We start from the raw sequence: 27,070 nt of genomic DNA, 5'->3' as shown, positions 1-27,070 counted from the left end.
TCGGGGTCCCGGGCTCGGGGCCGCTCGGCTCCGCTCGGCTCCGCTCGGACGGACTCGGCTCCCGCTCGCGGCGGGGCGGGCGGAGCCTGAGCGAGAGGGTCTCCGGGCCCGGCCGCGCTGCGTCGGAGGCCGGCGAGATCCCGCCCCGCAGACGGCGGCCGCGCTGCGGGGAAACGGGGCGCGCAGGCCTCCGAGGCGCTGAGGCGGGATAGCGCGGGGCCGCTCGGAAGGCCTCGTGCGGCCTCGGGCCACCTCGGACCGACTCGGCTCCGCGCTTCGGACCGCCTCGGCCCTCCTCGGTTCCGGACTCTTCCGCCTCGGCGCGTCTCGACTGGGCCGCTTCGTGCCGGTTCGGCCCCTGTTCGGGCGGCCTCGGGTCGTCTCGGCTCGGCTTGAAGCTTCGGGCGGCCTCGGCTCGGCTCGGCTCGGCTCGGCTCGGCGCGACGCGGCTCGGCTCGGCTCGGCGCGGCTCGGCGCGGCTCGGGCGGCCCTGCTCGCGCTGCGCGCTTCGGGCTCGGTCCCGGCCTTCGGGCGGCCCCGGCTGGCGCCTTCGGGCGGGCTCGGCGGAGTCCGGATGGAGGACTCGGACTCGGCCGCCAAGCAGCTGGGCCTGGCCGAGGCGGCGGCGGTGGCGGCCGCGGCCGCTGTGGCGGCGGCGGCCGCGGCCGCGGCGGGAGGCGAGGCGGAGGAGCCGGTGCTCAGCAGGGACGAGGACTCGGAGGAGGACGGAGACTCCGAGGCAGAGCGCGAGACGCGGCGGGTGACGGCCGTGGCGGTGATGGCCGCCGAGCCCGGGCACATGGACATGGGCGCCGAGGCCCTGCCCGGCCCCGACGAGGCCGCCGCGGCCGCAGCCTTCGCAGGCAAGTGCCGCCCGCCCGCGGTTCCCGCGCACCTGCCCACCTGGCCCGTGCACCCGTGCACACCTGCATACCTGGCCCGTGCATCCGTGCGCACCTGCCCACTTGGCCCATGCATCCGTGCGCATCTGGCCCGTGCCCCCGTGCGCACCTGTCCTGCACGCGCTGCCTCCCACACACCAGCCCTATCCGTGCTCCAGCGACCAACCTGCCTCTGCTCCCCCAGCACATGCCGCCCCCCCTCCCCCCCCCCCCCCCCCCCCCCCCGCATGCCTCACACCTACTTCATTGCCCTGACGTTCCTGCACGCCTGTATGGTGTCACCAGCCTGGCCCTGCCCAGCCTGCACACTTCTTCCCCGACCTCCTTACCTTGTGCCAGGCTCACTCCCTCTTGTGAAGCACTCTGCGCTCCTTCCAGAACCTTCTCAGCACCTGTCCCTTGCTCCATTTTCTCTGCGTCTCCCTGGCACTGGTGATACTGGGGGCTGGGGGATTAGGGGAGTGGGGATCAAATGTGGATGCTGGCCTGGAGGGGCCTGCGGGTGGCTCTGCCTGGTCACCTGGAATGCTAAGGGCCAGTTCAGGGGTGACCTGAGAGCTGGGGAGCAGGACAGTGCTCACCCAGCTTGGGAGGCCCTGTGGCCTTTGGGAGCAGAGGCCAGCACGTGGGGTTGTCTCCTCAGATTGCCCTGCTGGTCTGTCCCTGCCTCCCCCACCCCGTTTCGTTTATGGATCTTCCCTCCGCACTAAGGTGTTCCTGGCCAGTTGCTTTCCCAGGGAAAAGCCGGCCTGTGGTTTTGTGTCTCGTCACAAAGAACATTGCCAAGTGTCGTGACCCAGGGAGCCTCAGAGCACCCCCTTTAGAAGTAGAGCCTCCCCACACTGCCAACCCACAGCTGTAGAGACTTTCCCAGGGTTGTGCCCTCCCCAACTGGGAGCTCCCCGGCAGCCCTCCAGGACTCCAGGAGTGTGCAGGCACCCTGGCAGAGTGTCGTGTTGTCACTCTCCCCCAAGGAGCCTCCAGGTCTGGGACGGACAGCGGCCTCCTGGGTCCTGGTGTCCTGGGCACCCGGCCAGGTCCTGCTGGCCCCCGAGCCGCCCTGGGTCCTGGTGTCCTGGGCACCCGGCCAGGTCCTGCTGGCCCCCGAGCCGCCCGTCTGTGGTGGGCTGCTTGGCGTCCTCGCAGGACGGGGAAGAAGGCTTTGTGGCTGCTGGAGCCTTTGGTTCTCGTAGCTAAACTGGTTTAATGTCGGGATTTTATGGACCATGAAGTGTTTCTTCAGGTTTTTGTGCTTTTTTGCATGTTGTTTTGGATGCAGAAAAGGAATGGGTTACTATTCCTCATGGCCTCGGAGAAATGTGTTTTTCCTGGAAATTGCATCGCTGTGTTTTTGCATGTGTGAAAGCAGTACAGCTTTCCTGTGGGACGTTCCGAGGTCAGGTAGTTTCCCGGGGGAAGTAACTTGGGGACCTGCTGCCCGTCTGAGGCCACCGCCTCCAGGCACGCAGCTGCTGGGCCCAGTGGAGTGTGCTCAGACAGGGCTCTCCTCGGCCGGGGACACGGCACGTGGTCTGGTGGAGGATGCGGACGGGCCACAGGTGTCTCAGTGCAGTTTGGTGGGCGCTGGCCTCGTGGGACAGGCTGGTAGGTGCTGAGCACCCCCCACATGCCCGAGGCTGCCCTGGCACTGGCTGTGCTAGAGTGCTGGGTGGTCCAGGGGGCCCGCAGCCCAGCCCGGAACGGGCCCGGAAGGAAAGCAGGAGGGGGGCGGTGAGGGAGGACGGGGACCTGCCTTGCCCTGTGCCGACCTGGAGGGGCAGCCAGTAAAGGGGGGACTGTGTGTCGCTGGCACCGCGGGTGTCTGCTCGCAGGACGATCACAGGGTGTGCAGCCTTGCTGTATGGTTTCCTCCTAAAAGGGTGCGAGAAGCCCGGGGGCGGTCTGGCCAGGCCTGCTGCTGTCTTGATGGGGCCTGGCGGGGGTGGGGGTGAGGACCCAGGTCACCTAGGCTGTGGCTGGGAAGTGCTCAGTGAGAGTCCCTTGTTGGCAGTTCAGGTACCTGATTGAGAGATGCTGTTCTGGGGCCCAGGGCAGGCCTCTGGCTCTGAGCATGCGCCGAGTCAGGCTCCTGTGTTGCAGAGGTGACCACTGTGACCGTGGCCAACGTGGGTGCCTCCGCAGACAATGTCTTCACCACGTCCGTGGCGAACGCCGCCTCCCTCTCGGGACACGTTCTGGTAAGCCACCCCGCCGACACTCTTCCCCCGACCCCAGAGGTCTGCCCGAGCCTGGGCTCACCCAGAGGCCCGCCCTGGGTTCCCTGGCGCTGGGAGGGCTGCTGCTCTGCCCTCAGGCCATGCTCGTGTCTCCTGTCCCTGCCAGATGACCGCACACAGGGGACCCCCCTGCAGCCTTGCCAGGACCACTAGTTAGGGTCTATTTATGGCCTTGATCGCACACCTGGGATGCTGTATCCCTGGAAGCAAAATTACTGTCGTTGGCATGGGAACAAACAGGAAACTCACCCTCTTACGACAGCAGACTACAGATTTAAGAGACTTGCTTTATTTCCTAGGGCGTCAGAACGCATACGAGCTGATAGCCAGGTGATACTTTCTCGCAGATTCTGGTTTATCCTCTGTCCTAGAAGAGTCTGGAGCCAGAGGGTCAGGGAGCGACGGTGCCTCCTGGGTGCGGTCGGGAGACCCGCAGACTTAGTCTGATCCAGATGAGGAGCTGGGTCTCACGGGTCTGTGTATCCTCCTAGGCCTTAACAAGGAGAGTGTTTCGTGACTCATAAACGAACACACAGCATTACCTTTTCCTGGTAGAGGGTTGCGTGTCTTCGGTGATTCAGACACGAGCTGTGTTGACGTCCTTACTGGGGTGTTGACCCTCCAGGTGTAGGGGCCCAGGCCCTGGGTGCGTGTGCAGGTGTGCGTGTGCTCGGGGGCCGGGGGGTCCCTCGACTCCACGATGAGCACGTGCTCACTTCCCCTGATTGGATTTTCAGGTGTAAGAAAGGTCTTTTCAGTTTGCCCTCGTCGGCTCTGTTCTCAGCACGAAAGCATCAGAGCACCCCAGAATGCTGGGTTTGAACCAATGGCTCGGAGTGTCGCCTGTCCCAGGGCTGTCTGGGCAAAGCCTCGAGTGTTTGCCAGAGGCCCGTGAGGCGTGTGCCTGGGGACGGCGGGTGGTCTCCGCTCCAGCAGGGACCAGAGGGGTGTGGCTCACCCGGGGAGCAGCGCAGCTTGAAGGGCCAGGCCAGGCGGGCACGGAGGAGGTGGGCACTGTCCCCGTGGCAGCATGGCTGGGGGACCGCATGGCGCGGGAGGCCCTGGTGCCTGGTGGACCGGGCAGAGCTGTGCGCGGGGCACAGGTGCCAGAAGGGAGTCCTGCCCCAGACCCCAGCTGTGACTTCTCTGTGCCCTCCCTCGAGGCCTGTGACCTGGCAGGAGCTGCCCCAGTAGACGTGAGCGTACTTCCTGGTTCCAGGGTGTTCGGGGGACGGCTTTGTTCCTTGCCCTTGGCCTGCAGTCGAGAGCGTTTGCTCAGGGCCACCCCGGCGTAGCCTCGTGTGTCCTGTTCTCGGCTCTGTGTTTAGGAGAGGCCGGGGGGTCCCCTTGCCGGGGTGTTTACTTAGTGAGGACCGCATCCCGCTGCACCCAGCAGCAGGCTCTGCGCCGCTGTGACACGGCTCAGGGAACGCCCCTTCCTCCAGTCTGGCAGGACGGCACTGCAGATCGGGGACAGCCTAAACACCGAGAAGGCCACGCTGATTGTGGTGCACACGGATGGGAGCATCGTGGAGACGTCGGGGCTGAAGGGGCCGGCCGCTCCTCTCACCCCAGGTGCGCCCTCCTGCCCTGGGCTTGCCGGGCGCCTGTCGGCCGCACTGGGGGGCAGCTGACTCCCTCAGTTATTTCTTTTAAAGATTTTATTTGGGGCGGGGGCAGAGGCACGGGGAGCAGCAGAGTCCCCACGGAGCAGGGAGCCCGACGTGGGTCGAGCCCAGGACCCCGGGATCGTGACCTGAGCCTCAGGCAGGGGCTTCACTCACTGAGCATTCCCCCCCCCGCCCCCTGACTTACTTATGTGGGTATTTGGAGTGTAAACATGGAGTAGAGAGAGTGGGATTTTCTGGGCTGACAAAGAGCCGCCCAGAGCCGGAGGGGGCGGCCGCGGAGAACCGCTGAGAGTCCGAGGGGTGGTGGTTCCCTCCCGGGGGCTGGGGGCGTGCCTGGCGCCCCGAGTCTCACCGCGCTGCCTCTGCCCAAGGCCCTCAGTGCCCTGCGAGTCCTGCAGCTCCCGGCCAGGACAGAGGCGGGACCAAGTATAACTGGGACCCGTCGGTGTATGACAGCGAGCTGCCCGTGCGCTGCCGCAACATCAGCGGGACCCTGTTCAAGAGCAGGCTGGGCTCAGGTGAGGCGGGGCCGGCTGCAGGGGCAGTGCTGACCCGCGGAGGTCGGGAGCAGGGGAGAGGCGGGGCGCCGGCACGGCCCGAGTTCCCAGCCCCAGTCCGGGAGGGGACGGTCGTCCCCAGGTCCGCATGACACGGCTGCATGGGGCTGCGGTGCCGGGGACGCCACGCGGGGACGGAGCCTGTCCAGATGCTGTCCACGGGACAGGGAACGCACGCGGGCCCAGGCTGGGCCCTGGCGTCGGTGGGCATCCACGGGGAGCCGGGTGCGAGGGGCAGCCCGCGTCCACTGTGCTGGTCCCGCGTGTCGTTTCAGGAGGCCGGGGCCGGTGCATCAAGCAGGGCGAGAACTGGTACAGCCCCACGGAGTTCGAAGCCATGGCAGGACGAGCCAGCAGCAAAGACTGGAAAAGGAGCATCCGCTATGCGGGCAGGCCGCTGCAGTGCCTCATTCAGGTGTGCGGGCCACCCTCCCGTGTCTCAGCGCAGGGCTCCCGTCGCCACAGGAGTGTCTCCCCAGGCGTGGGCCGTGGGTCCTCTGCCCCCTGACCCTGGGGCCCTGGGCCGGGCACCCGCCTCCGCCCGAGGGCGGTGGTCCAGGAGCGCACGAGGCAACACGGGAGCTCCGGTTAAGGTGCCTGTGCCCTCCGAGAGCCCGACTTCCCTCTGCCTCGGTTTACACATCCCAGGAGGAGAGGGCTTCTAACTGCTGTTTCCAGCTTAGTGCTTTGGGGGTTACTCAAGAGGTCACGCCCGTAGAATCTCTCCGTGCCCCCAGTAACGGCCTCGTGCCAAACAGAGGTGTGGGGATGGAGTGTCTGGGAGGGACAGGGTCTCACCTCACAGGTGGCAGAGCTAGTTGTCCCCTAGCGTGGATGGCTCACATGGGAGGCCGACTCCCTACCTACCGCGGGACTCTTTGACTTTCAGGACGGGATCCTAAACCCTCATGCTGCCTCTTGCACCTGTGCCGCATGCTGTGACGACATGACCTTGGTGAGTCACCAGGAGGTGACCGGTCGTCAGGCTCGCTCAGCAGCTGTCTGCTCGCAGGCACTTCGACCCTCAGCCCCCCGCCCCGCCCCGTCCTGCTCCTGCTGCTGTGCACGCGTCCCCGTGTCCCTGGTGCCCCACAGCATAGCTCAGATTCTCACTCAAATTCTGGCTTTCCGACATTCCTCTGGGGCCCTCGGGGGTGTGCGAGGCTGGCCCCGCAAGGTGGCCGGAGCACGCGGACGGGGCTTGTCTGAACACAGAAAGCTCCTGCGACATCACCATCATAACCCCAAGACCAGACACACGCTTTCTTTTTATGGTTGTGAGAAGCATATACATGCTTTTTCATAATCTATGTTTTTAAATGTTACTTCTTAATACCACGTTGAAGTTATTTATAAGGCTTTTAATGTTCTTTGAAATACTTCTTTTTCCTAGATCTTTCTCAAGGAGTTAGTCTTGAAAAGAGTAACTATTTTTCATCGATTTTCACATGTGCTGCTGTGTTGTTTTCAAAACCGTGATACTGGTCTGTAACGTATGAATATCCCAGTCTTGTTTCAGCCTTTCTTAGTGTTGAATTCTGTTTTAAAACATATTCAAATTTTAAAAGCTGCTTAATGAGTTTCCTGATTTTATTTTGAATACTCCTCTGGTTAATCATTAGAAGATAAGAAAGAACGTTCAATTGGAGAGACGTCATATTCTTGGGTGGAAAAATGAAACATTCTAAAATTGTCTAGTTGGTGTAAGGACTAAACGTGAATCTAATGGCATCGACGATGGGATATTTCTATGAAAATTAAATGACTTTAAAGTTCACCTGGAGAAGCTGGTCGTGAGATTCTTGGGGATCTCGTAGGGAGAGACGCGCCATAAGAAGGAACTTGTTCCGTGTTGAGGTTGAGGATACTTGGTAGAGTGATTTGCAGCTACTCCAAGACGCTGAAATACGTGTCAGTCTAACAGAACGTGTACCGACTCCGAGTATGAAAAGCCTAGAAGGTGCCGTGGGGGGGGGATCAGAGAAGCCTGCGGGGTGGTGGGCAGCGCGGAGCCGCCGGTTCTTCCCACGGGGTTCTTTGGAGCTTTAAACAAGCTAACTTTAAATTTTATATGAAAAGTTAAAGGAAATAGGACAGCCAAAGTAACTTTGAGAAAATGACAAATTGGAGGAGTCCCAGCGCACGCCGGTTAAGCCCTGTCCGCTGCTGTCGTCGTGAAGATGTGTCCGTGGAGCAAGAGGCCCGCATGCACTCGCACACCAGCTGCTGACACAACCAGATGGCCCGGGGCCTAGACACCCGCTGTATACACAGACGACTGTAAAATGGGCCACAGATTCAGATTTATCCGAAACAGAAAACTAGCGGTTTTGGAAGAAAACGGGAGAACTTCATGGCCTCGGATTTCCCAGATGTGAAACCACAGGCACGATCCGTGAACTAGAACTTGGTGACTCGAATGCCTCCGTTCTTCCCCGCGAGGGCGGCAGTAAGGAGCCCGTGCACCTGCGCTCCGGCCTCCCTGCAGCTCAGCGTGACAGCAGCGTCCCCCCGCCAGCCCCGGCCAAGCTGTCGCGGGTGTGAACAAGAGCGCACTGCCTTCCTGCACCTGCCTCTCGGGGCCAGGCTCCACCAGGAGCGGTAGGGCAGGCGTGCGGCCTCCGAGCATCCCCCAGGCTCCCGGGGGGAGGTCCACGCTGGGGAGGCCCTGCCCAGAACCGCTGCCCTGACAGTCATGGGGGCTGCCCCGGCTCTGCAGCCACGCTGGTGGACGTGCATCTCCATGTTGCTAGAACACGTCAGACGCAAAGAAACAGAAAGCGCAAGGCACGCAGAAGAAAAGCAGTGGCAGACACGGCTCAGACGTTGCTGGGCATAAGGCCTCCCGGCCCCGTCCGTCTGCGTTCACAGAACTGAGGGAACCCGTCTGAAGAACCACGGAAGGTGTCTGCTCAGGCGGCCGCCGCAGGGCCCCACCGACAGGGCGGGGTCTTCGACCTCGGAAACGAGTTTTCTCCTGGCTCTGAGGCTGGACATCCCGGGCGAGGCCCGCTGGCAGCAGGCGCTGTGCCGAGCGTCCCACGGCAGAGGGAGCCAACCGGAGACCCCTCGGATCAGGGCCCCCACGACCCTCCCCACTGCGGATCCAGCCAGGGGGGTCCCGCCTCCCTCGCTCGGTGCCCCGCAGGAGCGTCTCCGCAGTTGGAGAACATCCACAACAGGATAGGAATTACAAAAAAGAACTAAGTGGAAATTCTAGAATTGAAAAATAGAAGACCTGAGTGAAAAATTGTGTGGAAGGGCCCACAGCAGTGAGGTCCCCGCGGTTCCCATGGGTCTCATGCCCCCAGTGTAGTAACGTCCAGCGAGATGCTCCAGCCGTCGTTCCCAGCACCCCCCTGCCCCCGTGGACCCCCCAACGATCACCGGCCGGTCTGTGCTTGCTGGTGGGCTGAGGTTTCCCCTGAACTTAGGGACCTGGGACCACAGTGCCCCCTCCTTCCTGCCGGAATGTTCTCTCGTTTCAGGCTCTTCTTTCTCCTGGAGCGGTCCCTCTTTGTTTTGTCTTCTAGCGGTTCCTAAACATTCCATATGTTGATGAGGCTTTTTCTTGCTTTCAAACAGCGTTGTTCATGTATTCTTTTAAAAAGTGTTCTTTCTGTCATTTTAAGGAATTTAGGGCCTGAGAGAGGCTGGTCTTTGCAGCTTCCCTCGATGAGCCCTGCGCTGCCCCTGGTGCAGGCAGGAGATGGCGTGGGGCAGCTCATCCTCCCTGCTCACTGTGCCTCTCCCCGCAGAGTGGTCCGGTCAGGCTCTTTGTCCCCTACAAAAGGCGCAAGAAGGAGAACGAGCTGCCCACAACCCCCGTGAAGAAGGAGCCCCCCAAGAACATCACGCTGCTTCCCGCCACGGCTGCCACTGCCTGTGAGTTTGAGCAAGGTGCAGCCACGGCCCCTCTGACCCTCCGATCCCTGGGGCTCACTGTTCAGAGCAGGGGATACCCTCTGGGTGCCCCTCGGGGGGCTCCCTCATCTCCGTAGACTCCTTCACGTGTGCCCCGCATGTATTTCTTCGTGACACAAACCAGAGCGGCGCCTGCTTGATAGGGGCGTCGTGGGACCACCCTCTCAGTGAAGGTTCTGGGGTCTTGGTCTTCACAGCCTTAGGCATGTGCCTGCCCGTGTGTGGCCCACAGTGTTGTCTCGCACACGGGAGGACAGACAGAAAGCCTGGCTGAACCGCAGAATGGGCCACAGGGATTTACAGATGGGGCAGGGCAGTCTCTCAGGCAACGTGCCAGCAGTGAGCACCTGTGCTAGGTGCCTGCAGAGGGTGTGAACTCAGGGTGACCCGGAAGCACCTGCAGGTGGGGCGGAGTCGGGATGGGAACACTTGTAGGCGGGGTCGGGTTGGAGGGCCAGGAGCACCTGCAGGAGGGGTGGAGTCGGAGGGATGGGAGCACTTGTAGGCGGGGTCGGGTTGGGGGGCCCGGAGCACCTGCAGGAGGGGCGGAGCCGGGGGTGGGGCTGGGAGCATCTGCTGGTGGGTTGGAGTGGGGGCGGGCCCTGGGGAGCACCTGCAGGTGAGGTGGAGTGGGAGGGCGGTCCTGGGAGCACCTGTAGATGGACTGGGGGGCCAGGAGCACCTGCAGGTGCAGTGGACTCGGGGAGGTCCCCGAGGTGACGCAGCAGCAGAAGTGCTGGGGGTTATGTTTTCTGTTTTCTGCTGATGCAGTTCCTGCCTCCGTTGCCAGGTCAGCAGTGCGGGGTCACCGAGAGCCCGCCGTCCATTCCCCCCCACCCCCACCCCCCCGTCCCGAGCTCCCTGCAAGGCACCACAGGTCACTGGCCTCCGGCCGTCCTTGCAGAGGCGCCTGGGGCGTGTGCCCTGGGCGAGCCCAGTGGTAAAAAGCGCTTCTGCTTTTCCAGTCACCGTGACCCCCTCAGGACAGATCACTACCTCGGGCGCGCTGACCTTTGACCGGGCATCCACAGTGGAGGCTACCGCCGTCATCTCTGAGAGCCCAGCCCAGGGCGACGTCTTCGCGGGAGCCACGGGTGGGTTGTCCTCGGCACCACCCGCAGCTGGGCAGGCCCGGGGTACGGGTCGGTGGGTGTCTGCCCACTGCTGCCCTCCGCCAGTTGTGCACACGAGCCCCAGGAACCACGGCCAGAAGGTGGAGATGTGGGGGAGGGGACTGACTGTGGGGACTCTACGGTGACCTGTATGCCCCCCAGCCTCTTGGCCGACTCCCTGTGGGTGGTGCAGCTGCAGACGCCCGAGATGTCGGGTCACCCGGCTGTCTTGTTCCTCTGGCCCCCGACAGTGCAAGAGGCAGGTGTGCAGCCCCCGTGCAGGGTCGGCCATCCGGAGCCCCACTACCCCGGCTACCAGGACAGCTGTCAGATCGCGCCGTTTCCAGAAGCTGCGTTGCCAACGTCTCATCCCAAAATAGGTTGGTCCGAAAGTTCGCGCTCGCGGTGCTGTGACCCTAGGACCGTCTCCCCATCCTCCAGGACGTCTTGGGGGTGTCGTGCAGTCACGACGGCGCCTCCACGCTTTTCAACACTTAAGGAGAAGTTCCACTGGAGAAAGTGTGTTGATTTCTTGTTTTATCTTGCTTTTCCCCCCATTACAGTGCTGACCTCCCTGCCGGCCTTGGCGGTCCCCCCCTCCACCCCCACCAAAGCCGTGTCCCCCGCCGTGGTGAATGGGCTGGAAATGTCCGAGCAGCGGAGCTGGCTGTACCTGGAGGAGATGGTCAACTCCCTGCTGAGTACGGCGCAGCAGCTCAAGACACTGTTTGAACAGGCCAAGCAGGCCAGCTCGTACCGGGAAGCCGCCGTGGCCCAGGCCCGAGTCCAGGCGGATACAGAGCGCAAGGAGGTAGGAACCGGTCGGCCCGTGCACACGTGTTGCTGGACACTCACCTGTCTCGGACGTGGGTGTCCTTTCAGACTTCCAGCAGCTGGTGAAGACGTGCCTCAGGTTCTATTGAGTTTGGAGAGGCGTCTTCGGGCTGTCTGGTGGGACATGTGCGTCTTCCCGGCCCCAGGGGCGCTGGCATGGGTATTTCCCTTCCAGCTTCCAGCACATTCTTCAGAAGTAGGATCCCGAGTCTGGCGTCTGGGTTCATGGAGCATCGGGACACGGCGCTTTCCCACGGCAGCTTGTCGCTGCAGCACAGAGAGGGTCTTAGCCCCGCTGGCTTTTCGTGTGGCCTTCAGGTCGCTGATGGCGTCTTCACTCCGCAGGGGCCCGACCCCAACCTGGCGTAGCTCAGCGTGGCCCCGGAGATGGTCTGCAAGCCAGCTGCAATGCGCAAGGGTGGAGGTGGAGGCTGGGGTGCGCCAGCCACGCGGGTTTGTTGTTTAAGAGTTTATGTATTAGACTGAGAGCCTGGGGGGTGGGGGACAGACTGCCCTGAGCAGGGAGCCCTACTACGTGGGACTCGATCCCAAGACTCTGGGGTCATGACCTGAGCTGACGGCAGATGCTTCACTGACTGAGCCCCTGGCGCCCCCCTGTGCTGCGTTCTTAACAGAAGCTTTTCCCCCTTACAGTCCAGGTGGACTTGGTTTCTAAACAAAACTCAGATTGGTTTTTCCATCAAATCTATATGTAAAAATTTCTGTTTGTTTATTCTTTTTGTAGATCAGAGGAAAGGAGAGTTCTTCAAGTTCTTAATTTTTTATTAGTATTATTTTTAATATTCTATGTATTTATTCATGAGAGACACAGAGAGAGAGAGAGAGAGAGAGAGAGAAGCAGGCTCCCAGGATCCTGACCTGAGCTTAGGCAGCCGCTCAACCACTGAGACCCCCGAGGCGTCCTGGTTCTGAATTTTTTTAATGATCTCCTAATTTTGCTTTTCCAAGCAAGCAAAGTGCTGCTCTCTTCCTGAAAGAGATAAATGTAAAACATTTTTTAAAAAATTACAATTCTAAACTAATAATCGACAATGAATTTTATAGAAAAGAGAAAAGCAGAAAAAAACCTTGATCTTTTTACCCAAAGACAACGACTGCGAGGTTCTCAAACGTTTGAGACTTTTCTAGGTTTCTTAGTGTCATTGGTCTCCAACCGAATCCCGGCTCCGTCGGAGGCCCTGTGGTGCTGATGGTGCAGTCCGGTCCTGGCGGCAGGTGCGGAGCTGCAGGTGCAGACCTCCCCAGCGTCTCCGGGGCACAGGCCGCTGTGCGTGGGCTGCGCCTGTGGCCCTTGGGCCCACGCGGGCCGCCCCAGCACCTTGAGGACCCTGCCCCATCGCGCGGCCTGGCCTCGGTCTCTGGCTGCCGCGGGACCCCGTCTGTGTCTGGCGGTCAGGGCAAAGCGTTTGCTTTCCCGCGGTGCGGTTACACCCACGGAGGGGGATGGTGGTGGTGCGGCAGGCCCGCTGGCAGCTCCCCGGAGCCAGGAGGCCGCCCCGCGGACCCACGGCCACATGGGGAAGCGCCTGGGTGGGTGGCGAGGCAGACGCGTGGGGAGAAACTGGCCAAGTGACTTCCTTGGGAAGGAGCGCGTGGGCGGTGGAGCAGACCTCGGGTTGCAGAGGGGGACGTGGGGGTGCGTGGGGCGCTGGAGCCTCGGAGGGGGACGTGGGGGCGCGTGGGGCGCTGGAGCCGCGGAGGGGACGTGGGGGCGCGTGGGACGCTGGAGCCGCGGAGGGGACATGGGGCGCTGGAGCCGCGGAGGGGCCGTGGGGCCGTGTGGGGCACTGGAGCCGCGGAGGGGGGACGTGGGGGCCGCTCTGGGACAGATGGCTCACATGGGGGGCGCTCCTACAGGCAGGTCACTGTGTCCAGGGCTTAGCTCCCCGGGAGACCCTCCCGTCCACAAGGCAGACCCGTGGAGGCAACGGGCTAGGGAAACGCAGAGCGGGGTTGCCGTGGGGTCTTGGTTCCTCACCGTGGACAGCTCCTTGCACAGCCCCGTTTCTCTGCTGCTCCAGCTGCTCATGTTGCCGTGTGCTGACCGGGGCGCTGGGGGTGGTGAGGCCACAGCCCGTGCACGCCCTCGGGGACCTGCTGTCACGGCGCATGACCACCCGCATGTCTATGCGGTGCTGTCTCTACACCTCTGCCCACATTTAAGTTGGTTATTTGCATTTCCTCAGAAAAAGTGTTTCAGGGGCGCCTGGGGATTCACTCAGGGAAACGTCTGCCTCTTGATTTCAGAGGCCTCCCTGGGTGTGGACTGTCTTTAATTTTTAAAAAAAAAGCAGTTTTATAAAGGGAATGTGATTGTAAGAAGTAGAAGTTATGGTTGTTCGTCGGGTCCCCTACCAAGGCGGTAGGTCCTGCTTGAGGGGCCGAACGCGGATGGTTGGGGTGCCTCTCCCCAGGCACAAGGGGCCTGGGGATCATTTTAGAGGGTGAGGAGGGCGTGTGAGCTGTGAAGACAGCGTGGTCCTCCCTCGTGTCCTGGGGCCCGGGCCTTGCACAGCGCAGCAGCCGGCCCCACAGCTGGTCGTCCATCTGTCCAGCAGTGTTCTTCTGGGAAGGAGCAACGTCTGCACAGCTGGCTGGACGGTGTCTAGGGGACAAAACGGAAGGAATCAGTGTCTTGCTGATTCAAACTGCACAGAAGCATCGATTGGAAACAGCTATTCATGCTCTTATCAGGACAATCGCTGGGCTGTGGCGTCCCGGCTGGTGGCCTGGTCGGCATCCCACCCGGGCTTGACCCACGGAGACCAGTGTTGGGGACACCCTGTGCTCCTCGTGCTGCTCCCCCCCGCCCCCCCCCCGCCCAGGACGCAGCTCCTGGCAGCACTCGTCACACAGGAGTCGCAGCTCCACCCTGGCGAGGACATGAGTGGGGAGAGCGTTCTTCTAGTTTTTGATTTTTCATTGGTGATTTTTGTGGATTTTTTTTTCAGAGTAAAATTTGTATGTGACGTAGGCACATTTTCTCTCCTTGGTAAGAATTCTCCAGTGACAAATGGGACGGACGTGAAAGACAGGAAGACACAGTGGAGGTTGTTTACCCCGTGCCGGGGGACGCAGCAACCTTCAGGGGGCACAGAGCTTGGCGGGAGCTTGGTGCGGGGCTGCTGCATGTTTTGCCTCCCACAAGCACGAGCACTGTGGCTCCCAGGTCACACTCAGAGGGTCCAGAAGCTGAATTCCCATCGCGAGACGTTGATGACACGGGGCAGTGTCTTGCCCGGGGCTGGATTGGTGAGGTCGCCACTCTCCAAGGCGGGGCTTTGGGTTTTATTTATAATTTTGCATATTTTAAAGAAAGAAACACGACACAAAATCCCTTTATCCTTCCCATCACATCGGGCGGAAGAACATGAAGTGTCCTAACGGGAGGGCCGCGCCTGGGCCTCCCCATCCCCCATGCCAACCCCCCGTGTGCGTCCTGTGCCTGTGGACTTGGAACCAGGCAAGTCTGTGCTTTGTCTGCAGCCACAGAGGGGCCGCGTTCCTGCAGGTCATGGCGAACCAGCGCGTGATCCGGGGCCGGGTGGGGATGCCGCGGGGCTCTGGCCTGCAGATAGCCTGCAGACCTCACGCACAGACCCCAGTTCTGCTCACAGGGGCAGCCACACCCGGACGCTGGGCTCCTGTGACACAAAGAGCCCTCACCTGCCCGAGACCCCATGGGCGCGCGCTCTGGGGGACGTTGTGCGGCCTGGAGGGGCACAGGAGGGCGGGAAGGCCCTCACTCGAGCCGCGGCGGGGCGGGCAGGGCCGTGGCTGTCCAGGCTCTGCCGCAGGGAGAGCGCCAAGGGACTTTGTGCTGAGGATTTGCCATGCAGGTGTTTGACCTCGGCCGGTGTGGACACAGGTCTTGCCCGGGCTGCCGCCATCGCAGGTGGTCCCACGGGGTGATGACCGTGGGCAAGCACCAGCCGGGTGGGAAAGGCCAATGCTGCCGCCTGTTGGACTGGAAGACCCTGGTGGAGCCCCAGGAGCGTTGGGGGGTCGGGGGACACACGACCTGGGAAGGCCGGAGGGGTCAGGAGGCGGTGGCTCAACCTGCCTCGGCTCCGTGGGCCAGACTCCCTGCTTTGACAGTTTATTTGGAATTACAAGAAAAATCAAATTCCGCCCAGCAGAGGCAATTCAGGATTTCGCATTTTTCATCACGAGTAGCTTGCTTTTGTGCGTGATTAGCTCAGCAGAGATTAAACAGGGCAGAAGAGCAGATGCCTCCCGTCAAGGGCGCAGCATCCAGCAGAGGCTGGCTGGAGGCCTGGGGGTGCTAGGCCCCTGGCACGGCCCTGGGGCAGCCCCGCTGCTCCCGGCCTAGCCGCGCGGTGGTCGTGCTCACGGGTAAGGGCTCCATGTAGCACCTGCACCCGGATGGTCAGCAGGGCCGGGGTGGAGGCAGGGTGCCCGCGGGAGTGCGGGGCGGGTCCCGGAGGGGCCTCTTCCCGGCTCAGACCCCCCCACCTCATCGGGGCACAGGGGGCTCTCTGGTGTGTTTTCTCCAGGGCACTGTCCCCTCGGGGCCCCTCCTCATGACCTGACATGACCCCAGTGGGCCCGGCCCCAGAGGCTGAGCATAGGCATTTGGGGGATGTGTCCCGGCCTTGCGTTTCTCCTCCAAAGGTGACTTTCCCCTTTGCACATGGAGCCACGGCGCCCGTACCGCCCGGGGTGCACCTGGGTCCCATCCCGTCCCCTCCTGGGGCACCGCGTGGTGGGTACAGGATCTCGGTGGATTTTTGGAATTCTGCATCAGAGGCTGTTTCCCATGTTTGTTGGTGTTGGCCTGGGCTCCTTTGCCTGTGTTTTATCCTCTGCGTTAGACCTGAGGCCTGCGTGCCTTATTTTGCTCACGTGTTTGCGCCTTTGCCAGGTGGGGGCTCTGGGTGGGGGCTCCGGCCTCGCCCCTCCGGGCGCTTCCTGGCACTGGACGACCCTGCAGACCCAGGAGCCCTGGTCCCTCCGCTGGAGGATGGTCTGGGGAACCAAGTCCCGGGGCCGCGGGGGCGTCGTAGCTTCTGGGCCCCTCGGCGACACCTCGCGTGTGCAGACTGCCCCGTGTTTCTGTCCTTGTCCGTCCATCTCTGTAGCTGAAGGGACGGGTCCATGTCGCCGTGGCTCCGTCCAGTGCCGACCACTGCATTGTTTTTGGCTAAATGATAATTCCCCCTTCAGGCCGCGGGACTGAAGGCACGCGTGCTGGAGGCACAGCCCCGCTCTGGCTTCATCCCGACGTGTTGGTTCCGTTCGGGGGCTCTCCGCCTCCCCCAACCCCGCTGGGCACACCGTGGGTGTGCGGTGTGCGCGGGCACCTTCCTGCGGAGCCTCCCCTCTGCTAGGGCCCCACTCAGGTGCGGTGCAGTCCGGGGACGCTCTGCTCCCCCGGGGCAGTTTCGTACGAGGTTACGGGTGGCCCTTCCCTTCTTTCCTCCCCGTATTGTGTCCTACGAGGCGGAGGCGGGTGCAAGCTCCATGACACCCCGGAATCCAGGTGACGCTTGTGTCTGGAAGGGAGCAAGTGCACGGCGGGGTGGTTTCACGAGCGGAGAAGCATCGGGCCCAAGGGTGGGCAAGGGAGCCCGCAGTCCCGCGGCACTGCCTTGGCCACGCCGCTGCCCTCAAGTGTGGGCGGGTGACCTACCACGTGGATCCTCGGTTAGTCGAGGGAGAGGAAGCAAAACAAATGTTTCCAGGAACCGTAGAGACTGGCCGTGCTGGGGCACACGTGGCGCCTGGTGCCAAGCATCCAGAAATGTGCTCCGGCTGCCCAGGCGCGGGCGGCGGTACCGGGACTGGGCGCCCAGAGCCAGGAGGAGGCCCCGGTGCAGGGGGAGCGGGGCAGGCGCGGCAGGTGCCGGCCATCTGGCGGGGGCGGCCCCGCGACACTGACCAGCCTGTGTCCTTCTTCCAGCAGTCCTGTGTCAACTGTGGCCGGGAGGCCCTGAGCGAGTGCACCGGCTGCCACAAAGTCAACTACTGCTCGACCTTCTGCCAGCGCAAGGTGGGTTCTCGTCCCTGCGCCCCTCGCTGTCACGGGAGGCCCCCTGCCTGCCCCCGCGGCGGCCTGTCCACTGCGTCCTGCGTGCCCGGCATCCGGGGACTCACCTCAAGCCCCAGAGAAGCCCCCGTGGTGGGTACTATGGCCAGGCCCCGGAGGGGGGGTCCTGCCCCGAGGCTGCCCCCGCCCGCGCCTCCCAGCCCCGGGCGCTTGGGCCTGGGGCCCAGAAGGCGGCTCTGTTTCCAAGGCTTACTGGCATTTCCGGTGGGGGTTGTAGGTCAGAGGCATTCAAGGCACGGGGAGCTGCGAGCAGCCACAAGGAGCCGTAGCGCGCTGTGCTGGGGGCACTTGGCAGGCCCGCCGCCCTCCTGCCACGTTTCCCAGGTGCACCTGTGCCCGCTGACGGCGCCATCCCCGCCAGGCCCTCGCTCCCCAGCCGAGTGTTTGTCGTGGGTGCGGCAGGTGCCGGGCACGGGCGGGGGCGTGATGGGCACCTGGCGAGTCCAGTGGGTGCGGGTGCCTGGGGCCACCCCGCGGGGAGGACGGGGCGTTGGCACGTCCCCCGGGGCCCCGACGACCTGGCGCCACCCCGGACGGTGCCTGACAGCATCCTGCACCCAACGCCTTGGTGGCCCATGGTGCGTCATGGGGCCAGACCTGCCTCCCAGCTGCGCCCATGGCCCCTGGCCCGTCTGTCGCTGGCTGGCCTGTCCGGCTGTCTGTCCGTCCAGAGGTTTAGGACCTAGGACTCCAAGTCTGCTGTCCCCTGACAACGTGTCAGAGGATTTTGCACTGAGGAAGGGGCACCTTGGGGCAGCGGCCTGTGCTCAGGGCGGCGTGGGAGCCCACGCAGCGTGGGCAGGAGGGAGGTGGGCCCAGGCTGGTTCCCGGCACCTTCCCTGAGCGCGAGCGCGCAGGAGGGTCCGTGGGTTGGTTCTTTCGTGACCCGGGCGGGTTCCACCTGCAGCTCCCTGTGGCTGTCAGACTCCCTTCTGGTGTGGATGCTGCGAACTGTGTCCATAAAGACGTGCTCTGGGCGTATTTACATAAATTGATATAAATAAAAACCGTAATTCTCACATTGGACCCAAAGTGAGCACTAGATGGGGTTGGAGAAGACGGGAGCCTGAGCTCACGGTGTCGCCCTGGGGCCGCCTGCAGTGCTCTGTGCCCCTGGGAAGGGGGCACGGGTGTGACAGCCGTGGGTTGGCCCCCGCCCCACAGCCTAACCATGTCCTGCACGGCGGTCGTCTTTGAGGCGGTGTAACGGCCATGCCGCAGCCCTCGCCCGTCTCAGGGCACCATTCGCTGATGTTTCAAAACGTCCACCGCAGTTGTGCAAATACCGCGGTTCCGCCTTCGATCCGCTCGTCTCCCCCGAAGCACCCCGGGCCCTCCCCAGCCGCCGGGAGCCGCGACCCCACTCTAGATTGCCTTCCATGGGCGCGCCAGTGACAGGACCTGTGCTGTGCGGTCTCGGCTCATCTGTCCCACAGCGTGTGTGTCACCGCTTCGCTCCTCTGGCTTCCTCGCTCGTGAGCTGCCGGCCGGGGCACGGTGAGGTCCTGATGGTGCGGCGCCTCCCGGGAGGGCTCGTGGTCCTGCGTGCCGGCCCGCGGTGCGGCCTTGCTGCGTCTGTGTCTGTGCTGGGCTTCACTGAGAAAGTTCCCAGCTGCTTTGTCATCGCCTGCGCCTGGCTGCGGCCCCGCACGGGTGGGCACACCCCGCTGGTGACCCATGATAGCGAGCATCCTGGCCACGTTAGGAGCCGTTGTGCCTCGATCCCGTGGCAGGTGCACCCTCCCCATGCCCGGAGGCCAGTTGTGCATCTGTTTTAGAGAAATGTCTGTTCAAACACCTTGCCCACGTGTGAGTTGGATCTTTTCTCCCATGGGCATGGAGGCTCCTGTGTCCTCCTGGACACGTGTCCTTCATGGGATCCCTCGCGGACGTTTCCTCCCCGCCTGTGACTCATCTGCTTCCACAGTTGTGTCGTCTGCAGGGCAGGACGGGGTTTAGATTTTACTCACTTATTCACGAGAGACACAGAGAGAGGAGAGACGCAGGCGGAGGGAGAAGCAGGCTCCCTGCGGGGAGCCCGACGCAGGACTCGATCCCGGGACCCCAGGTCATGCCCTGGGCCGAAGGCAGGCGCTCGCCACTGAGCCCCCCGGGACCCCCAGGGCGTTTTTATTGGAGATCATGCTGTGGGTGTTGGGGCTCAGAACCGCCTCCTGTTTTCTCTCAAAATGTCTGGTTCCCACTGTTGAGTTTGCCATGCCCCACTTCGGGCAACGCCGTGTGTGAGAGCCGTGGCCCCGAAGCCCGCCTGCGGCAGTTCGCACACAGTGGAGACTTACGGGGTGTATTTTTAGGTAATTTCAAGTTAAAGTTTTGTTTTCCTGGGATCCCTGGGTGGCGCAGCGGTTTGGTGCCTGCCTTTGGCCCAGGGCGCGATCCTGGAGACCCGGGATCGAATCCCACATCGGGCTCCCGGTGCATGGAGCCTGCTTCTCCCTCTGCCTGTGTCTCTGCCTCTCTCGCTCTCTCTCTCTCTCTGTGTGTGACTATCATAAATAAAAAAAAAAAAAAAAAAAAAAATTTAAAAAAAAAAAAAAAAAAAAAAAAAAAAAAAATAAAGTTTTGTTTTCCTGATATAATGATTCAGATGTTGCTATTTTTTTTTTTTTAAGATTTTATTTATTTATTCATGAGAGAGAGACAGGTAGAGGGAGAAGCAGGCTCCAAGCAGGGAGCCTGACACGGGACTCGATCCCGGGTCTCCAGGGTCATGCTCTGGGCCAAAGGCGGCGCTGAACCACTGGGCCACCCGGGCTGCCCAGATGTTGCCATTTTATTGTAAAGTGGGGACACTTCTAGGAAATTGGGAAAACAGGGCGTCACAGACAATCAGCCGCCGTCCGCCATCCAGGGAGCCACCCCGTGGGCGTCCGGGTGCCTCTGTGCCCCGGGGTTTGTGTTTGTGCCCTGTCGTTCCCTCACCACACACCAGCCTCCCATCCAGGGTCACGTCTGATTCGACTAGCACGCCCTCGTTTGCCCGCCGAGCCCCAGTCGGGCTGAGGCGGCTCCACAGCCTGGGCCCGGCTCCGATCGCAGCATCCGCCCCCTCGGGCCTCTGGGCGACTCCTCGCCGGGAGCTGACGTCACCCATCGCTCCGCCGCGTCCTGACCCTCCTGCAAGCGGCGGCCTGGACCTGGCTGTGGACCGCGGCTGCATCCAGCTCTGTGTGCACCAGCGCGGCTGCGCGTGTCTTCGCGCATACGATCGCTTCTGGGGCGTGTCTGGGAGCAGGGGGCCGGGTGGCCTGCCCGAGCGCTGCGGGCCCCCCTGTCCCCACTCCCTGCTCCCTGCCGCTGGGGCCCCCGCTAACGCGCCGTGTGCTCTTCCTTTCAGGACTGGAAGGACCACCAGCACATGTGCGGCCAGTCGGCGGCCGTCACTGTCCAGGCGGACGAGGTCCATGTCACAGACAGCGTGATGGAGAAGGTCACCGTGTGAGCTGCGGGTCCCTCCACAGTGCCGCGGGGCTGCCGCAGGTCAGGGACCTCGGGGGACGTTAAGGAGAAGAAAACACTTGCTGGTCAAGTTGTTAACAGACTTTCAGTGACTGCGCCGTCGGCAATGAGCTCCCGCCGCCCGGAAGCCCGAGGGAGGCCGGGGCAGCGGCTGGTGGACGCAGGCCCCAGCCCTCGGCGCCTTCTCACGGTGCTCTTTTTTATCGCCTGGATCGTGAGCATCTGGTCTCACCCCGGTGTGTCGTGTGCTGTGACACACGTGTACATAACGTGTCTGTCAATAAAGCTGCCGTGACTCCGGCGCCAGCTTCCTGGGTGCCCAGCAGGTTGGGAGGGCCTCGGGTCGGGTTCTCCTGACCCTGCGGTTTGGAGGTCGCAGCCCCCAGGCGTGGGGCCCGCCGGAGCGTCCTCCCTGTGGCCAAGGCGGGAGCTCGGCATGGGCACCACCCCAGGCGCGTGGGCCGCTCCTGTCCCATCCCTGAAGCAACGGCACCAGGTTGGACCCCAGGGCGCTCGGGGGCCGGCACATTTGGGCCCTGGGAACAGGACCTGCCTCCCTGCTGACCAGCACTGGCGCCCGAGGACCAGTCCCCCACGTTCCGGAAGCTTCTGTTTCTGGAAATGCCCTTGTGGCTGTGGAACGCCTGACCCGCCGTCTCCCTGTTTCCCTGGCTCTCCCAAGGCTCGGAGCGAAGAAGGCAAGACCCCCGTGAAGAGACGCACGTCCGTGGGTGGGCAAGCCGGCAGCCGCCAGGACCCTCTGCAACGTCGCTTGGTTCCACGCTGGCCTCAAGTTTCTGTGAGCCGTATGCTCGGAGGTCGCCCCCAGCCTGGCACCCTCCCTGGACTCCTACTTCCAGAAAGTTCCAAGTCTGCAGAACCCTGGAGCCTTGGCTCTGGGACACGGCCACGGCAGGGGCTGAGGGGGCCCGGGGCGTGGTAGGAAGGGGGTGTGAGTGCCCATAGGGCCTGGGCCAGCCCCCGCTCCCAGCTCTGTGGACCACGCAGCTTCTCGGGGTTTTCCTTTCCCAAGTGTAACACATACCCGAGCCCTGTGCCCGCCGCCACCTCCCGGAGCTGAAGGCCGAGAAGTCTGCGTGGGGCCCGGGCTGAGGACGGGCGATGGGGCACTCACCATCCCCCGCGGGGCGCCCTCCTCAGCGCACGCCTGGGGGTCCGTTCCCACAGGTGGAACAAGCCGGAGGGGGGCACCTCGCAGCTCTTGGCGGGTCCCCGGGTCCCCGGTGCGCTGAGCGTCGGGACGGCAGGGAGAGGACCGCGGGGGACCCACACGTCTGGAAATGCTCCAAACATGGACCGCCGGGCCGTCCCCACCCTGGGGGCACTGGCGCTCCTCCTGGCGCTGGGGGCCCTGGCGGGGGGCGGGGGTCCAGATCTCAGCTCAGCCAGGGCATCATCTCAGGGTCATGAGCGCAAGCCCTGCCTCGGCCTCCGCGCAGAGCATGGAGCTACTTGAAATAAAAGGATGGAGCCCTCAGGACCGCACGTTCTGGGGACAGTTTTCTAAATTGTGTGTTTTCCAGGCCTGTGGCACCCTGGCCGCCCGTGGCTTCTGACAGCACCTCCCGCGGCCGCGGTGCGGGGGATGGGTCAGCACAGGCCAGGCCTTTCGGGGCGCTGGGTCTTCGGGCCCAAGCTCCAGGGAGCTGCAGGCTGGGGTGACCCTTGGCCTCCGCAGGGGCAGCTGAGTGAGCTGGGTGGCTGGATGCCTCTCCCAGTCGGCCAGGCCTTCATGGCTCTGCACGGACCACCCCTGCGCTGTGCACCTAGTCCCCTCCAGGGCCAGTGGGGATGGGACGGGGTCCCCAGCTCAGCCCCTGGGCACGTGCCGCTCACTGGCTCGATTAGTCCTGCCCCCTGCGTACAGGTGATGACAAGGTGCCAGTGGCGGGCCAGCCGCGGTTGGAAGGTGGGCATGGCCGCCAGGCAGGGGTGATGGCACACCTCCCGCAGCGGCCCCCAGGTACCCGTGGAGGGAGCAGCGGCCCAGCTCCGGGCAGGTGTCTGGGGCTCCTGCCTGTCCCTGCGGGGGACCCAGGGCATCTGCAGCCACTGTCCTCACGCTTGGTGGGCACCGAGGTCCCAGGAGCTGCAGTCGCCACCAGAGCCAGGGTCCCTGGGTGCCCCCGGAGCCCTGAGCACCGCCAGGGGTGGGGAGGCAGTGCCGCTGTTATGAGCTGGGGCCCCTCGGCCCACAATTGCTCGTGTTCAGGAGAGAACCTCCTGGAAGCACAGACAGCGATCGGCTGAAGGGGCTGCCACCGCCCCCTCCTACCCAGGGGCAGCCTGCTGCCCCCTCCCCCCCGGGGGAGGCTGCCTGGATGGACCCACCCAGCCCCGCGGCCCCATGTCCTTGCTCCTTCCACACGGCCAGAGGAAAGCTGGCGGGAGCTGCGCTGAGCCGGGTGCAGCCTGTCCTCCCAGGGAAGGGGCAGCGCCAGGACACTACCTTGAGCCCACCGGACAGGTGTCCCCGCCCCACTGTGGGAGGAGCACCGGCGTGGGGAAGCCACAGTGTGTCCTGGCTGTCACCACCAGCCAGCCTGTGGGCAGCCCCTCCAGCTGAGTCCTGGCCTTCTCAGGGACGGCCAGCATGCTTCTGGAAGCTTCTCCGTGGGAGGGCCGAAGGGCCTGGGGCAGTCCCCCACCTCACCCTGGGGAAGGAACCAGCCTCCCGGGGTCTGTTCCCTGGGCTTCCGCAGGAGGATGAGGGGCCCAAGGGGGGTCTGGGTTCCCCCCGGAACTCCCAGGCCGCCCCAGGCCCAGCCTTCCAGCAGGTGTTGAGGAAGGACCTGGTTCAATCAGCCGCACAGAGCCGCCCCCTCGGCGCCGAGACACTGCCCCCCAGGCCTGGCCAGGCCTGGCCAGGCCTTGCGGAGGGCGTGGGGGGCGGGGGCCCCGCTCAGCAGCAGAGGCGAAGGGCCTTGCGGAAGACGGCACGGAACTCGGCGTTGAACACGGTGTAGATGAGCGGGTTGAGGGCGCTGTTGACGTAGCCCAGCCAGGTGACGGCGCTGACCAGCCGCGGGGGCACGGGGCAGGCGGGGCACAGCGCCCGGGTGATGTGCACCACAAAGAAGGGCGTCCAGCACAGCAGGAAGGCGCCTGGGGGGCGGGGCGGTGAGCGGGTCCCGCGGCCACCCCCCCCCCGCCGCCCCCGCCCGGGCAGGCACCCACCGACCACCACGGGCAGCACCCTCATAGCCTTGCGCTCCCGGCCGGTGATCTTGGCGCGTCTCCGCTTGCGTGGCTGCCGCGGGGGCTCTGCAGGGTCGGCGGGGGGGGGCGCGGCGGCGTCGGCGGCGGGGGGCAGGGGGCGGGGTGTGGCGTCGGGGGTGTCATCGGGGGTGACCTCGGGGGGCGGCGGGCCAGGGCTGCTGTCAGGGGGCGGCGGGCGGGGGTTGTCATCAGGGCTGCCGTCGGGGGGCGGCGGGCCGGGGGTGCCGTCGGGGCTGCCGTCGGGGGGCGGTGGGCCGGGGGTGCCGTCCGAGGTGCCGTCGGGGCTGCCGTCGGGGGGCGGTGGGCTGGGGGTGCCGTCCGGGGTGCCGTCGGGGCTGCCGTCGGGGGGCGGCGGGCCGGGGCCGCTGGGTCTGCGCGGTGTCCGGCCGTGCAGCTTGGCCCGACGCGCGGCCTCCCAGCGCCGCAGGCCCCGGAACGTGGCCCAGTAGAGCAGCAGCATGAGCGGGCAGGGCAGGAAGAAGGAGCACACGGACGAGTAGACCACGTAGTCGCGGTCCTCCAGGCGGCACACGGCGGGGTCGCGGCCGCGCGCGTCGTTGAGGCCGCACAGCACGGGCGCCGCCACCGCCGCCGACAGCAGCCACGTGGCGCCGATGAGCAGCAGCTGGCGGCCGCCCCCGCCCTGGCGGTTGTAACTCAGCGGCACGGCCACCGCCACGAACCTGCGGGGGCGCAGTGAGGGCGGCGGGCCGCGGGGCGGGGCCTGGCGAGGGGCGGGGCGAGGGCGGGGCCTGGCGAGGGGCGGGTCGCGAGGCGGGGCCTGGCGAGGGGCGGGGCCGACGCGGGGCGGCTCACCTGTCCACGCTGATGGCGCACAGGTTGAAGATGGAGGCGGTGCACAGCATCACGTCCATCGCCATGAGCGCGTCGCAGAGGCCGGGGCTGAACAGCCACACGCCGCCCTGGACCTGCGCCGCAAGGGGCCCGGGGTGGGGGCACGACACGCACGAGACCAGACGGCCGCCCCCCAGCCCAGGAGCGCTCGCCGCGACCCGGGCCGCGCTCTGACGCCCAGCTTCCCGGGGGGCCGGAATGGGCCCGGGGTCCCGCCTGGCCGCATTGCCACCGCGCTGAGCAGAGCCCCTCCGTCCCCCTGGGAGGGCCCCTGGAGCGGGGGTGCAGGCGGTGGAGGACCCCAGTGTGATGCTGTGCTGGAGGCGGCCCCCCCTCCACGGGCTGCGGTCCTCCTGCCCGGGGACTTGAGCCCCGCCGCGTGCCCCCCGCGGGGTGGCGAGAGTCAGCCTATCTGGTTAAGCCCTGTCCCTGCGCTCGGACTCGACGGGTCCTCACTTTTGTGCCCTCATCTGTAAAATGAGGGTGACCATAGCACCCACAAAACCGCCCTGAGGATAAATGAGTGAGGGGGTGCATAGCCCCACACGTGCCCAGCGCCCCCACCAAGAGCAACGAGCAGACAACCGCCCCCTCTAAATCCCCTGCCGCTGATTTGGGACGATTAGGAGCTTAAGGGCCGTCGCTGTGACGTCCGGCGGGGCTCGGGGGAGGGGCAGGCCCTGCATGTCCTTGTCCTGCTAGTGACCCGGCGGCGCCCGCCTCGCCGCGTCCCCCCAGGGCGCTGAGCCCCTCCCGCAGCGCCTGGCCAGCGCGCTCCCGGCCCTGAGCAGCTCTTCCGCCCAATGGGCAGCAGCGCAGCAGGGCCGGCGGCGGGGGTCCCACCAGGGCTTCGGGCCCGGCTCCCGGCGGGGGTGGGACGCCACCCCGTCCTTTGGGGTCCACTGTGAGGCGCGGGGGGCGCCCTGCTCCCTGCCCCCGGCTCCTGGGGCCGCGTGCCCCTCCTGCTGTGGGCACAGTGCGTGTCGCGTGGGCTTCCCGGGGGCCCGGCCGCCTGCGCGCTCCTGCTCACGCTTGGCTGTGCTTTGTGCAGTGATGTGTGTCCCTGTGCCCCCGGGACAGCCGGGGCGGGGGGTGGCTCGACCGAGTCTGCGCGTCCACCTGGCTCCCCGGGGAATGGAACCCCCGCCGGTGCAGGGGGGCGGCCCGACTGGCGGTGTCGCCCGTTTCTGAGCGCGCGGCTTGGAGGACGAGGACGTGTCGTTGGTAGGAGCCGCCGAACAGGGCAAGGAGAGGGGGCGCGGGTGGGGCGCGGGGCGGGCGCGGGGCGGGCTCACCTCGGAGTAGACGAACAGGGGCAGCACGAGCAGGGCGAGGAGTAGGTCGGCGGCCGCCAGGCTCACGATGAAGTAGTTGGTGGGCGTCTGCAGGGCGCGCTCGGCCGCCACGCTCGCGCACACCAGCGCGTTCCCCGCGAGCACGGCGCCGATGAGCAGCACGCCCCCCGCCAGCGCCGCCGCCGCGCCCGGGGTCCCCGGGGTCCCCGCGCCCGGCCCGCGCCCCGCCAGCAGCCCGTCGGCGTCCCCGGCGCTGCGGTTCCCCATGGCCCCCGCCCCGCGGCCAGGCGGGCGCGCAGCCCCGGGACGGCGGCGCCCTGGCCCCGCCCCCCGCCCCGCCCCGGGCGCCCCGCCCCCCCCACCCCGGCCGGTCCGGGAGTTCGCGGGCCCCGCGCAGGTGGAAGGGGCGGCGCGGGGGGCGCGGGGGGCGCGGGGGGGGCGGTGCCCGGCCGGGCTCGGGTCCACGCCGTCCCGCCGCGCGTCCGCTTCTCAGGGGCGGCCCAGGAGACGCCTCCGGAGGGAGCCCTCCCCGCGCCCCAGCGCCAGTGCCTGAGCGTCCGCCCGCCTCGCCCGTGCGCCCCAGGCGGGCTGCCCTCCGCCGTCCCGACCCCGCAGGGCCCCCCGCGCCCGCGGCTCACTGCAGGGCCTTGGGCGAGACGGAGGAGGGCGCGCGGGGCCCGCTCTGGGAGCCCCGCCCCGCCCCGCGCACCCCGAGTCGCCGCTCCCCGAGGGCAGCCGAAGCGGGCTGCGCCCACCTGCCCACACACCCGGGCCCCGCGCAGGCCTGGGCGCAGCGGAAGCTCCGGGCCAGCGTCGCGGCGGCGCAGCGCGGCCGGGTGGGGCAGGTGCCGGGGTGGCCGTCCGCGGCGCGGGCTCACGCTGCGCTCCAGCCGGTTGCGACAGCGCGTCCTC

General features: G+C 65.2%; 2 protein-coding genes across 8 annotated transcripts; one reads left to right on the top strand and one right to left on the bottom strand.

Annotated features, from left to right (window-relative positions):
* The first annotated feature begins 130 nt into the window (after positions 1-130).
* On the top strand, positions 131-22,297 carry DEAF1 (DEAF1 transcription factor). 7 transcript variants are annotated; one of them, XM_049096352.1, is made up of 12 exons: positions 144-863; positions 3,003-3,100; positions 4,585-4,714; positions 5,142-5,288; positions 5,603-5,742; positions 6,217-6,282; positions 9,086-9,227; positions 10,217-10,387; positions 10,615-10,743; positions 10,927-11,174; positions 17,145-17,231; positions 20,647-22,297. In XM_049096352.1, the coding sequence occupies exons 1-12, from the start codon at positions 575-577 to the stop codon at positions 20,749-20,751; spliced, it is 1,752 nt and encodes a 583-aa protein (XP_048952309.1). In that variant the 5' UTR covers positions 144-574; the 3' UTR covers positions 20,752-22,297. The 7 variants fall into 7 exon arrangements, with proteins under 7 accessions (XP_048952304.1, XP_048952306.1, XP_048952305.1 ...); XM_049096351.1 differs by having other exon boundaries at positions 430-863; positions 17,142-17,231; XM_025452557.3 differs by having other exon boundaries at positions 465-863; positions 9,086-9,212; positions 10,217-10,345; positions 17,142-17,231.
* Positions 22,298-23,676: 1,379 nt separating this feature from the next.
* On the bottom strand, positions 23,677-26,425 carry DRD4 (dopamine receptor D4). The gene is made up of 4 exons (XM_025452558.3): positions 26,159-26,425; positions 24,825-24,937; positions 23,967-24,691; positions 23,677-23,894 (listed from the first exon to the last, which is right to left on the bottom strand). Exons 1-4 carry the CDS (start codon positions 26,423-26,425, stop codon positions 23,692-23,694), a joined length of 1,308 nt encoding a protein of 435 aa, XP_025308343.3. The 3' UTR covers positions 23,677-23,691.
* Positions 26,426-27,070: the final 645 nt, after the last annotated feature.

The sequence above is a fragment of the Canis lupus genome, chromosome 18, assembly GCF_003254725.2.
Source record: "Canis lupus dingo isolate Sandy chromosome 18, ASM325472v2, whole genome shotgun sequence".
NCBI classification, from domain to species: Eukaryota; Metazoa; Chordata; class Mammalia; order Carnivora; family Canidae; genus Canis; species Canis lupus.
This window is presented reverse-complemented; position numbering and strand designations above follow the sequence as displayed.